This window comes from Molossus molossus, unplaced genomic scaffold, assembly GCF_014108415.1.
Source record: "Molossus molossus isolate mMolMol1 unplaced genomic scaffold, mMolMol1.p scaffold_m16_p_9, whole genome shotgun sequence".
Lineage (NCBI taxonomy): Eukaryota > Metazoa > Chordata > Mammalia > Chiroptera > Molossidae > Molossus > Molossus molossus.
The window spans coordinates 90,727,389-90,741,481 of NW_023425403.1; the positions used below are offsets into that span (position 1 = coordinate 90,727,389).

Here is a 14,093-nt window from a genome sequence, read left to right on the forward strand (position 1 = left end):
TATTCATCTTGCATCAAAGGAAAGGGATAACTAGTAGTGCTCTCAATTTTGGGTCTTCAGATAATTTTTATGTGCTGGTGCTCAGTGACTCTCTTATAATAGAGCTTCCTTTAGTCATGGGCTTTAGAGGATCCAGTCATTTCTTGAATATGTGCAAAAAGGTAAGATTTTTCTAGGGAGCAGATTTCATAGTTTATATCAGGTTCTCATAGAGGACCTAGAACCCTCAAAGAGCTTGTGAACTGCTGATCTAGAAACTAAAGTATTTTGTAATAGTTTTATTATTTAGACTCTGAATTGCCTCAGCAAGCATAAGGTTCTTTTTTTTAAAATATGTTTTTATTGATATTTTAGAGAGAGAAACATTGAGGTGAGAAACATCATTGGGCTGCCTCCTGCACGCCCCATGCTGGGGATCAAGCTGGCAACCCAGGCATGTGCCCTGACCGGTAATCCAACCAGAACCTTTCAGTCCATGGGAGGACGCTCAGTCCACTGAGCCACACTGTCCAGGCAAGCATACGGTTCCTTTTTTTTTTTTTTTAGAACGTGTCCCTAGCGGGAACCAAACCCGGGACTCTCTGGTCCACAGGCCGATGCTCCAACCGCTGAGCCAAACTGGCCAGGGCAAGCATATGTTTCTTGAAGGCAAGACTGTATATTCATATCCCTTAATAGTCATACACTCTACAACACAGTAGAAATTTAATAAGTATTAGATGAATTAATTTGGAAAGAGGAAAATGGTTACGTCCTCAGTATCCAGAGCCCCCATATTTTCCTCAGATCGTCTCGTTTATGTCAGGAATGGAGGGCAAAGGGCCAATTTGAAGAGTGCAGAAGGCCAAGGCAGTGGTCATCCTTGCTTGGAGGAGAAGGCAGGAAGTGGTCAGCATAGGTTCCGGCCCTGCCATTTCCCTCAGTGGGGTCTGGGGAAGTCGCTCCCAGTTCTAAAATTACAGGAGTAGATTCTCTTTGTGATTCCTCCCATCTCTAAATATGGGATTCTCTCCCTCTCCTATTTCATCGTCTTCTCTCTACCTCCCTCTCACAGTTGGACTGAGTTGGTAAAGCCCCATTGATTGACCTAGAAAGACAGTGGCCAAAGCCTAACTTATCTCCATGTAGGTAACTGTCCCCTTTCAAAGGTTCACAGGACAGCCTGGCCGGTGTGGCTCAGTGGATTGAGGGTCGTGCGGTGGCCTGAGGGGTCCAGTTTGATTCCCAGTCAGGGCACATTCCAGGGTTGTGGACTTGATGCCCATAGGGGGCATGTAGGAGGCAGCCAATCAATGTTTCTCTCTCTCATCTGTTTCTATCCCTCTCTCCCTTCTTTCTCTAAAACAAAATCAATAAGAACATATAAAAATTAAAAATAAAAGGTTCACAGGACATAAATGAGTCTGTTCTAATGGTCGTCTGCACACACTTATTAATTTGATTTTAGTCTGAGCACCAACAAGAGAATGAAGGAACCCAGTATAGCATGAAGATCAGTGATCCAGGAGGGCGGTTCCTGATGTGATGGAAAGAACACTGGATTTGGAGCTATGGAATCTGAATTTAAGTCCCAGCCCTGTCATTTAGCCAAATCATCCTGGACAAGATACTTAAATACGTTCACTGTATAATGCATTCTTTATTTAACATTTAAATTATTCCTAGTTTACAGGATCCCTATAAATAATAAATGTTTATGAAAGATGCATTGTTAACCGCAAAGTACTTTACAAATAATTATTTTTAGTATTATTATTAAACACATTTTTGAGCCCTGTGTAAAAGTAAGAAAAGAGATCTTATTCACGTTAATAATTATTTCTGTGGTATCTGCATTTAATGACATTCTCTCATTTTCAGATGCTTCCAGTGCAACTTTGATAAGTTTCTAACCATGAAGTGTATCACTTCAACACATCCTTATTCTGGCCTTTTGAATGTCATTTTTGACATATTCTGAGTGAATTTTAAGTATTTTCTTGATTTTCCAATTCCTCCCTTTCTATATTCTTCTTCCTAAAAACCTTCACTTCTGCAAACAAAATTATTAATTAGAGAGACTCTCCTCAGGGCCATTTTTTCTTTCTCATTCCCCAGGATGTGACTTGCAAAGCAATCAGAGTTAAAGGGCACATAAGCCAATTTAAAAGGCCAGTCTCTGGTAACTGATGTAAAGTCAGAAACACAGTCAGTAACCATTTAAAAAAGTGTTTTTATACAGTTTAAATTTTGGCTTTTCCCCCACTCTAAAGTAAACTAGCAGAGAAATTCTATTATTTGTCCCCTGGCAATTTTTGATCTGTCACTTAGTCTTTCTGTTTTATTACATCTTTAAAATAGAAGCATATATAAAATAGGATTTCCTTCAGAAATACACACCATTAGTCCTGAGGCCTTACCAGTGTGGCTCAGTTGGTTGAGCACCATCCCATGCACCAGGAGGTCATGATTCGAGTCCCGGTCAGGGCAAAAGCTCGGGTTTCAGGCTCAATCTCCAGTAGGGGGCATGCAGGAGACAGCCTATTGATGCCTCTCTCTCTCATCAATATTTCATCTCTCTCTTCCTCTCCCTGATATCAGTAAAACATATTTTTTAAAAATACAAATCATTAGACATCAAAATTACAGCTAATCTACAGAACAGCCATCATTCAGAACCGCCTGACTTCAAGCTGAATGGAAGTCCTACAACTATGAGATTAAAGAAGCAGCCACATCGAGACTGGTAGGAGGGACAGAGGCGTGGAAGGGCTGGTCCCACATCCACATGTGGCGGATAAAGATCAGGGGGATACCTCGGCTGTGAAGGTCCTCCCTGAGGAGTGAGGGGTCCCTATCCCACACCAGGCTCCCGGCTCAGGGTTCCAGTGCCAGGGAGAGAAGTCCCCATCACTTCTGGCTGGAAAAACCAGTGGGAACTGAGGTTGAGGGAGGTTGAGGCTACTAGAGCCCTAGGTAGCTCCTCTTAAAGGGCCCGCACACAGACTTACTCGAACTCGCTCCAGCTTGGAGGGGTGGCAGCTTGAAAGGCACCAGAGACATAGGGGAAGAACTGAATTGTTCAGCATTAGGGTGAGAGCTGGAGGGTCAGCTTTCTCCGGGACAAACGTGCTGTCAGAGGCCTTTGTTCCTTTGGTGAGCCCTTCCCTGGGGCGGCAGACAGCCTCCATATCTGGGACTCCAGCAACCTGGCTCACACTGATTCCCCCGCCCTGGTGATTCTCTGCCCCACCCAACCTTTGGGCCCACCCAAGCTGTTTCCAGTGGCTTTACTGTATGATTGGCCTGTCCTGGATCCTGCTTCACATTTTCCTAAAATCTCTCAAACCAGCAGCATCTGGTCTCAGCAAGTCCCATACCTCTCGTTAAGTAGCCCTAGGCCCGGCACTAGGAGCAGCCAGGCTTGGTTCACAGCTTGGCTTTGCCTCGACACCTCCAAGCCCAGCACAAGAAGCAGCCATTGGCAGATCACTCTGTAGTATATGCCTGGTGAACCTGGGGTAGAACACAGGCAGAGGCTGACCTTGCCCCAGAGCCAGCACACCCAGTGGACAGCTTCAGACCACATCGAAACACCACCACCCAACCACCTCCACAAGTAACACACTCAAAGAGTGGACTCAGTGGCTACCAGAGCCCTGCTGAAGTAAGCCTTGCTCTGTGTGTTGGGCCCCTACACTGCTGATCCTCCAAGAGAATCAGAGGTCAGTGGTCAGTGGGCACAACCAGTCCTTGTAGCAGATCAGCCTGAGTAAATCCCTCCCTTTGATGTGCCATCAGCAATCAAGACTCAATTACAACAGAAGGTTATAAGGTCCACACTAGGGGTGCACCTCGAGGGCCCAACAGGGGTGATCAGGGAGGCTGTGCCACTGGACCCTACAAAACACCTACAATAGGCCATCCTACAAAGACTAAAAGACATAGCAATTCTACCTAATACATAGAAACAAACACAGGGAAGCAGCCAAAATGAGACAAACATGTCCCAAAGGAAAGAAAAGAACAAAACTCCAGGATTGATTGTATAAGCAATCAATCAGATGCAGAGTTCAAAACACTGGTTGTAAGGTTGCTCAAGGAACTTGGGAGACATTGAAGGAACTTAGTGAGATCTTCTAGGAACTTAAGGAGACCTCCAAGGAACTTAGTGAGAACATCAGCAACATAAAAAAGGACCAGTCAGAAATGAAGGATGCATTAACTGAGATAAAGAATAATTTACAGGAAATCAATAGTAGAGTGGGTAAAGCCAAGAAGCAAACCATCGATTTGGTATATAAAGAAGCAAAAAACACCCAATCGGAACAGCAAAAAGAAAAAAGAATCCAAAAAATGAGGATAATGTAAGGAGTCTCTGGGACAACTTCAAGCATGCCAACATTTGCATCACAGGAGTACCAGAAGGAGAAGAGAGAGAGCAAGAAATTGAAAACCTTTTTGAAACAATAATGACAGAAAACTTCCTAATTTGGTGAAGGAAACAGATATATGAGCACAGGAAGCACAGAGAGTCCCAAACAAGATGAACCCAAAGAGGTCCACACCAAGACATGTCGTCATCAAAATGCCAAAGGTTAAAGACAAAGAAAGAATCTTAAAAGCAGCAAGAGAAAAGCAGTTTGTTACCTACAAAGGAGTTCCCATAAGACTGTCAGCTGATTTCTCAAAAGAAACTTTGCAGGCCAGAAGGGAGTGGCAAGAAATATTCAGAGTGATGAAAAGCAAGAACCTACAACCAAGATTAGTCTACCCTGCAAAGCTGTCATTTAGAATCGATGGCCATATAAAGAGTTTCCCAGACAAGAAGAAGTAAAAGTAGTTCATCACCACCAAACCATTATTATATGAAATGTTGAAGGGTCTTTTTGAAAAAAAAGATAAAATACATGAACATACAAAATGGCAGTGAAATGCGTATCTGTCAAGAATTGAATCTACAAGCAAAATGAACAAGGGTTCCAGTGCCAGGGAGAGAAGTCCCCATCACTTCTGGCTGGAAAAACCAGCGGGAACTGAGGCAGAACAGAAACAGACTCATAAATACAGAGAACTTTTGGTTGCTTGCCAAGTGAGAGGGAGCTGCAGGGATGGGTGAAAAAGATGAAGGGATTAAGTGCAAATTGGTTGTTAGACTGATGAACCTCGAAGGGAAGGGGGGAGGGAGGGCAGGATGAGATAAACCAAAGAATTTCTATGCACATGTGCATAACCAATGGACACAGTAGTGTAGGGAAGGCAGGAGGGGGACAGGATTGGGGAGGAGGGGCCCAGTGTGGGGAAAAGAGGGGACATCTATAATACATTCAACAAGAAAGATAAGTGTAAAGAAATTAAAATACAACTATTAGTAACTTCATCTAATTGCTCCCTTGAAACATTCAACTGCCAAGATCACTTTGAGCACTAGCATTCTTTCCTAGCACAGACCCCTTTACCAGTGTTCCTTACCATACGTTTCTATTAAAAGTGTCATCCAAAATCAGCTCTGACTGTAACGGATCCACTTCATTTCCTTGTGCTGCACCCAGTGAATTTCAGGTCAAGATTTAGGGAAATTTATCTTTAATTATTGATCATCCCCTCTCAATCAGCACCTCCAATCATGTTCATCCAGTGGACTTTTTAACATTCAGAATGTTATTGAACAATGTGCATGCTTTTATTAAAGTAAGTTCAAATGAACATGAAAAACTAGGCAAAGATTTACATGGCTTTTCTGTTCAGGCAGCTTGGTGCCCATATTTCAAGTTCCCCAGCACTAAATAACGCTCAAGAGGCTGTTGTTTATTTACACAAAGAAGGCTTTTAATAAAGCAATGCAGCAATAAGGAAATGTTAACCTATCCTCAGAGTTTGTTTTCAGACAGGCCAGAGTAAAGGCTTAAATAGAAGTAATTGAAGCAAACTTTGGCATCAGGACGATATATTTTTTAAAGGATAAAATGACTAGGAAATGTGACATACTGAGAATTTCTTCTGTCAAAAACTAAAATTTAATACCAATAGATTCTATTATAGATCTGTGAATTGGTTGGAACTCTAGGAATAAAAATTCAAACTAACTAGCTTAAACAAAAATAGAATTTATTGGCTCCAGTAGCTGGGAAGTTCAGGAATGCATCTAACTTTAAATATGGCTGGATCCAGACACGAATATCATCTAGTTAGAACTGCCCCTTTCCATCTCTCCACATCTCTCCTCATCACTCTATGTTTCTTGTGTGTTGTCTTTATTCTTAGGCAGTATCTTGCCATGTGGTGGCCAGATAATCTCCTGAAGCACCTCTTAGCTAGCAACCCCTAAGCAAAAGGAGAATATCCTGATTATTCCCATCAAAACCCCAGGGAAGATGTTATTGACCTGGTAGAGGTTATATGCCCATTCCTGAACCTAGAGGAAGGGGTAGGAGTACTCTGCCAACCAGGGCCCACTGCCTGTCCCACCTTGTGCCACCTGGCCTGGTACAGAGTTAAGACCTAAGCACTGTTAATCATTTTATTTTAATCTCAAGTCCAGTGTGGTCACAACGGAACTCTTGATTTCTACACCCTTCCAAGCTTCCTCCAGACTTTTCTATTTAAAGTGACACCACCATTCCTCAAGTTGCTCAAGCCAGATACCCATGTTCCTATTTTCTCTTTCAATATATATAAAACTATTTTCTATATATGACTATGTATGTTTGACTCAGGATCTTAAAGGTAAAGGTAACTGTTCTAATTTAGAAAGCCAGAGAAGGAAGTTGCTTGGGGGCTTGAGTCCAGTGCCCGGACTGCGGTCCAGGACTCTCTCCACACTGCCTCTTCCATGTTCAGACACGTGCACAAGTATCTGTAGACAAGCACGGAGAATATTTTTCTAACAGCCCTGGCCAAGTGGCTCATTTGTTTGGAGCGTTGTCCTGTACACCAAAAGGTTGTGGGTTTGATTCCTAGACCGGGCACATACCCAGGTTGTAGGGTCGATCCCTGGTTGGGGCCAGATGGCAGGCAACTGATGGATGTTTCTCACAGTGAGGATTCTCCCTCCTTCTCGCTCTAAAAATCAATTATAAAAAACATCCTCGGATGAGGATTAAAATTATGTGTGTATGTGTGTGTGTGCATTTCCCCCCCTAACAATAGGAATCCCTTTTCTATTTAAAAAAACAACAACACAAAAAACTAATTTCTCTCTCAGGCAGGCTGCTTTCTCATTTCTCTATTATTAAGAATCATCAACCCGGGCCAGCGTGCTTCAGTGGTTAGAGCGTCCACCCTCACACCGAAGGGTCACAGGTATGATGCCTGGTCAAGGGCACGTGACGTACCTGGGTTGCAGGTCTGATCCCCAGCCCTGTCAGGGCATGTGCAGGAGGCAGCTAACTGATTGATGTGTCTCTTTCACATCAATGTTTCTCCCCACCCCCTTCCTCCTTTCCACTCTCTCAAAATCAATGCAAAAAATATCCTCGGGTGAGAAATAACAAAAAAGAAGAATCATTCATCTAAAGCAGTGGTTCTCAGCCTTCCTAATGCTGCGACCCTTTAATACAGTTCCTCATGTTGTGGTGATATCCAATCATAAAATTATTTTCATTGCTACTTCATAACTGTAATTTTGCTACTGTTATGAATCACCATCGGAAATATGTGTTTTCCGATGGTCTTAGGCGACCCCTGTGAACGGGTCGTTTGACCCCCAAAGGGGTCGCAGCCCACAGGTTGAGAACCGCTGATCTAAAGCAAGTATGTAGAGAATGGAATTTAAGCTTTTTCTTAGCTCATTTAGGTCCTAATCCAAAGTCAACGAGGACTGGCTTTGAGAGAGAGCCTTCTGCAAGCTCCTGTGCAGGGAGCAAACCCACAAGCCAGGTATGTGCCCTGACCAGGAATCACACTGGCAACCACTGGTGCACGGGAAGATGCCCAACCAACTAGGCCGCTCTGGTGGCCAAAATAAGTGTTTTTAAATGTTTGAAAACTTTCCCAAATTTACCACTTAATAAAGCACCGTTCTGTCTTTTTTACCCCCTAAATCTTTATCATTTCCTCTCTGTTCACATATTTCCTTTCAGTTCTCCCTCCATTTTTTCTCCATCGGGAAGTTTTTATTTTTGAATGTACTATTAAAACTAAAAAGACCAGCAGTTTTCTAACAGACCATATTGGTTAATGACAGACCTTTGTGAGATTCCTGTTACTTTTTTTAAAGTAATTATTTGCTCATTTATGAAATGAGACCTGAATTAAAAGTTTTAGAATATGAAATGTCATACTAAATAAATTATTAACCATGTTGAATATAAATGGATGAAATTTTGATATTTTTCTTATGAATAGAATATACTAATCACCAATAGATTTACTACCAAGTTTATTATGGGATAGTAACGTTTTCTCTTTTAACTTTTATTCTATGGTTTGTTTCAGCCTTTTTAAAAAATTGCATTTCTGTATGGGTGTCATTAGGCCCGAGAGCCTCTTCCATTCAAGTCAAGGGGAGTGCTAACCTTCTCTACCTTCATACAACACTTTATCATATTTCTGAATTTAAAATGTATCATATTGCCCGGCCCGTGTGGCTCACTGGTTGAGAATGGACCCATGCACCAAGAGGTCACTGGTTCGATTCCCGGTCAGGGCACATGCCCAGGTTGTGGGCCCGATCCCCAGTGGGGGGCGTGCAGGGAGCAGCCAATCAATGTTCTCTCTCATCGATGTTTCTATCTCTCCCTTCGCTCTCTCTAATATCAATAAAGAAAAAATTTTATTAATAAATAAAATTTTTCCCTCAATTGGCTTTCTCTCCAACAATATTTTAGCACTATGATACAGATTTTAGTAAAAAATGTCATTCAAATTCAGATAATACAGTCTTTTTTTTTAATCCTCACCTGAGGATATTTTTTTTCATTTATCTTCAGATCTAGTAGGAGGGAGGGAGGGAGAGAAACCACAGTGTGAGAGACACATTGACTGGTGGCTCCTGCACGACCCTGACTGGGGCCGGGAACCGAACGGCAACTGAAGCACGTGCCCTCAACCAGAATGGAGCCCATGACTCCTTGTCTGTGGGCCGACGCTCTGTAACTGCTGGGCCAGACCAGCCAGCCAGATAATACAATTTCATCAGTCAACTTTTATTTCTCAAGCTGGGTCATTGCTTTATAAGTTAATCAGAACCTGAATTCTAAAAATGAAAAGAACTAGTTAGCTTAGTTTATTCCTATACCTTCTGAGTGATGCCCTCAACCACACCATTCTCCAGTTCTCTTAGCTCCCTTGTTTACTCTTAGCACACCCTGTCCGTTCAGCACAAGTGTGCTGAGCCTGGTAATGTGCAGGCGGGCACTGTACAGGAGCATGGTTTGATGGGGAGAGACATGTAAATAAGAGTAGATCATGAGGGCTACATTGTTGAGACATGGGACTGTTAGAGAAGGTTTCTCTGAGAAAGTGACATTTGCACCAAATCTTTAAGGATGAGGGGTTTCGATTTGAGGGAATGGGCCAAGCATTACAGGAAAAGGAAACAGCATATGGAAGAAACTAGAAACCTGCAGACACAGAAATGGCAAGTACATATAGAAGGAAGTAGTAGAAGATGAGACCAAAGGTAAAAGGCAGAACTGAATGGATTCCTGTCCAAAGTTAGGAATTTAACCTGTAGGCCAATGGAGAAGTCATTGAAAATTTTAAACAGAGGAATGATGTGATCTCACTGTTCTCTACTTGTGTCTTTCCTGCAGGGATTTTTTTACCTTGTTTTACCCTGTCACTACTACTGCTTTCTCTACTAATGCTTTGTGCCAAGTTAATTCATTTGGTTAGAGTTGAATGGTCTTAGGTTGCATTTGGGAACATTCTAAAACTGCAGAGGTTTGCTTCCCACCTAACCCCCCAAAAAAGAACTCTAATCCCATTTGTCACCTAACAAATTGACAGACTGAATATCTGATCCCACTCTTATTGTAAAGAAGAAAAAGAGAGTGACATTTTCATTTTAAAAATGAAATACTTTATAACCTTTTAATATACTAGTTTAGGAAAATGAAGGTGGACGACACATGAAAGCAACTGAATTTTACACTTAAGACTTAATATTTTGTGTGTGACCCTTTTTAAAGGCTTTTCATGTTCTTTATCTAGATTATCAATGGGCACACTAGACTTGAAGTCGAGCGCTTCTACAGGCCACCGCGGTGCTCTGGTGATGGCTCTTCTCACTCGACCCCCTGCCGAGCATCCAGTGCTGTGACTGCTCAGGGTCTTAGCCAGCCTCACAAGAAACCATTCTTTAGATGCCTCGAATGACACCCTTGTAAAATTCCAAACTGAAAATCATTTGTGCCCGACCTGTCATTTTCCATTTAGGAATCCTGTTTAATTAGAGCGTAGTTATGAAGTGTCCCGTTTTGTTTTGTGGTTTTGGTTTTTTTATCCTCACCCGAGGACATTTTTCCATTTTTTGTTCAGACAGAGTGGGAGAGAGAGAGAGAGAGAAACGTCAATGTGAAAGGGACACGTCAAGCAGCTGCCACCCGCACGACCCAACCAGGGCCGGGAACAAACTGCAGCCGAGGTGCCCTTAGCTGGAACCGAACCCAGGTCTCTCTGGACCGCAGGCCAATGCTTTACCCGCTGAGCCAAACCGGCCAGGGCTTAAGTGTCCCGTTTTTTAAATGTAATTTGAAGTGGCAGGTGGCAGACATGCACAGGACCTCAATGTCTCAAGTCGTTTTGCTTGCTCATGCACACAGGTCCTTTGGCAAAGCCAACTGCAGGTGTGTTACTGCAGGTGTGGGAGACAAGCAGACCTCCTCTCAGAGAAACCCAGGCCTCATCTGAGTCATTGCTGCCATCTGCTGGGGCCTGGCCCCTGGCATGGGAAGGCTGCTCAAGTGGTAGAACTAGGCCTATCCAGGGCCAGGGAAAGAACCCGTGTGCTTCCAGTGCTGATCAGCTGTTGTTTCTAGATGACAGCCCACCCTAAATGAAAGGACTTTCCATACACTGTAGGGCACTATACCAGCGTAAGATGGTGGTAGATCATGTTGGTTAACACAGTCTCCAGCAATGGTCAGGCTCTGGAAAACACTCCAGGGACTCAAATGTCCTAGAGTATTAGAGTTGGGAGAATCCTTAAAGCACGCGTTACGGAACTTTAGTTAAATGGGTCTCTTGGGGGCTTTTGAAAATGCAGATTCCCAGTCCTGGCCCCAGAGATTTTGATTCAGTAGGCCTGTTTATTTAACAAGCTTTCCATGAGGTTCTTTTGTTTGTTTGTTTTTGTGGGGTTTTGTTGTTGTTATTAATCCTCACCCAAGGCTATTTTTTTTTATTGATATTTAGAGAGAGTAGAAGGGAAGGAGGGCAGGGAGAGAGAGACATTGATGTGAAAGAGACACATCAACTGGTTGCCTCCCGCATGCACCCTGACCGGGGCGGGTATCAAACCTGCAACCCAGGTACCTGCCCTTGACCAGGAATCAGACACAGATCCTTCAGTGAGCGGGCCAGTACTCTAACCTCTGAGCCACACAGGCCAGGGCCCCGTGAGGTTCTGAGACAGGTCGTCTAGCACCCGAGAAGGGCACTGCCTTAAACATTATCTCAGTGAGAGCTTATCAGCCATTTTCCTAATTAGTGCCTCATTTCAATAAATAAAAATGTATTACATCTTTCATCAGTGGGATGAGTCACTATAATGTTCTAACTGGTTCTTTGAAGCATACACACACTAATTATGGTTGGATTGGTTTGTTCTATAGCAGAAAAAATAATCACTTTTAAATAATTAACTTTTCTCCAAGAAAGAGGTACAGTACTATAATTTATGCTGGTCAGTTCATAGTGGGATGATGCTCTTTGGCCTTGGGCATTGGCAAGCAGAGGTAGGATTTAGTATTACATTTATCGTAGCCATCATTTCCATGAATATAGTAATCATTTGGTTAATATCTAATGAATTTATGTAGAGTTCTGCTCTACATTATTACTTACCTCTTTCCTTCTGAGGAGCCAAGCAGAGGAAAGCTGCAACCCCATGGTTTTTAGCCTTCTTATTATCACTTCTTTATTTCTTTATTTCTCTTTATTGAATTTATTGGGGGTGACACTGGTTAACAAAATTATACAGGTTTCAGGTGCACAGTTCTACAACACATCATCTGTACACTTATTGTGTGTTCTCCACCCCAGGTCAAGTCTCCGTCCATCCTCATTTATCCCCCTTCACCTCCCTCCCTCTTCTGCTCCTCCCACCCCGACAGTCACCACACCGTTGTATTTCTTATCCCTCACCCTGTCTTGACGAGGTTGGCCAAGGTACAATAGTAAACATAGTGACTTTCCTTATTACACAGGAAAAAAAAAAAATAAGTGTCCTGATAGCAAGTTTGAAAACTCACCTTAGAACTGAGAATGCTGGACACCTGTCATGCGTATGCCTCATAGACTAGTATTGTTCCAAAAGTATTTGTCACTTTTTGTATATGCATCTGAAGTGACAGGTTTAAGACTAACCCTCTCTAACTGAACTGAGTGAGGCCACTCAACTCAGGGGCAGGTGACACTTGGTCTGCAGTGTCATCTTAATAAACACCAGGCACCAGTAATTTTCCAGTGTCCTTTCATCTAGGCTTCTAGTTCTCAGGTTGTTGGCATTTAGGACTTCCAGCCCCTTTAATGCAGATGATGATATATTGACTGTAGTTTTCATATAGTGTATGTGTGGAATCACAAGGCAGTTTATTGAACCTCTTTATAGAGAAATCTTGTGCTTTCAGGATCGAAATTTTTAGTACTCACAAATGTGGTTTGAGGTATCATTTTATGTTAAGTTTTGTTTTCTGCCCTCATAATTTTATTTCTGGGGGGGTTTTTGTTTTGTTTTTCAGGTGTACCTGAAGGAAATCTTAAAAGAAATTGGTATTCAGAATGTAAAAGGGATCCACAAAAACACATGGGAGCTGAAGCCAGAGTATAGACATTATCAAGGAGAAGAAAAGAGTGATTAAGAAGAGTCTAAGCCAACATGCTAACAGAACAACTAAAGGGAGATGTGTTAGGCATACGGCAATGATACTTGAACTTGAGCACCATCTGTTATAGGGGTAAAATGACTGATACTTTAATTTGTCTAGGTAAATTTTTTAAACAATAATTCTTGAAAAGTTACTTACGTGTTTTGTTTTGTTTTAGGGGAAATAACAAATTTATTTATAGACTTAACTTGTATTAAACCAGATTATTTGTGATGGGGTTAGGGTTTGGGGGTTAAAGAGGTTCTGTAATTAAAGCAAACCAAGGAAATAATTATCCATTGAGATAAATATTTTTCTGTATTATCTGATTTTTTAACAGTACACCAGAATGCTGGGGTTGAATACTACTGCACTACGAAAATTTTTATCCTTGTACTCCCATTGTGAAGTCAAATTCTGATTAAGGAAGGCGCTCCCGTTTCCCACCTTACCTCCAGCTGTCTTACCCTGCAGGGCTCTGGTGCAGGAACCAGTCTCATTTCCCCATCGCCTTCCGGTCCCGAAGTATGTGAGGCTCAGTGTCTAGAAGCAGATGGATAATGGTGTGACAAATCTGTATAGAACTGAGAATTCTGGATGCCTGTCATGCTTGGTTGGTAGCATATATTTTCCCTAAAACCTTGTCTTTTTGTGTATGGACTGCCCTAAAACACACCTGTGTCTTCTCCCCCTACCTTTTGCTTTCATGGTAACATGCCTGCCATCCGGAACTCAGTGGCTGCTAGTAGCGTCTCCAGGGCAGAGCTGTATGTCATTTGAAGCTGTCCTTTGGTATGACTACAAACCTGATTTTTTCCGATTATTTTAGTTACCTTATACCTCATCACACCTGACAGTATCTGCTTGGGTCTTTTAAACACTTAGTTCGAGTCTCTTAAACACTTGTTCCCTTTTCAGCAGGATATCTGATGTATGTGGTAGATTGCTGTCATTCCTGATTATTTGGAATGGCTTTTTTATTTAATACTAAAATGTGGCTGTTGGTCGTAGAAGAGACTGTTCCACCTGGGTTTCCACATTCTTTTATTTCAGGATTCTCTTGCTCTGATAAACATGCTTTGA

The 14,093-nt window shown here is 42.3% G+C and overlaps 1 protein-coding gene and 1 pseudogene across 4 annotated transcripts in view; one reads left to right on the plus strand and one right to left on the minus strand.

Moving 5' to 3' along the window:
• GTF2F2 (general transcription factor IIF subunit 2) overlaps nucleotides 1-13,619 on the plus strand; it is a 175,864-nt gene extending 162,245 nt beyond the window's left edge. Inside the window, exons 8-9 of one of the 4 annotated variants that reach the window (XM_036249991.1) lie at nucleotides 12,885-13,130; nucleotides 13,485-13,619. In XM_036249991.1, the coding sequence (XP_036105884.1) occupies nucleotides 12,885-13,004 (120 nt within the window). In that variant the 3' untranslated portion in view covers nucleotides 13,005-13,130; nucleotides 13,485-13,619. The other 3 variants (XM_036249992.1, XM_036249993.1, XM_036249994.1) reach the window with 3 other exon arrangements.
• Nucleotides 8,423-8,517, minus strand: LOC118623119 (annotated as a pseudogene).
• Nucleotides 13,620-14,093: the final 474 nt, after the last annotated feature.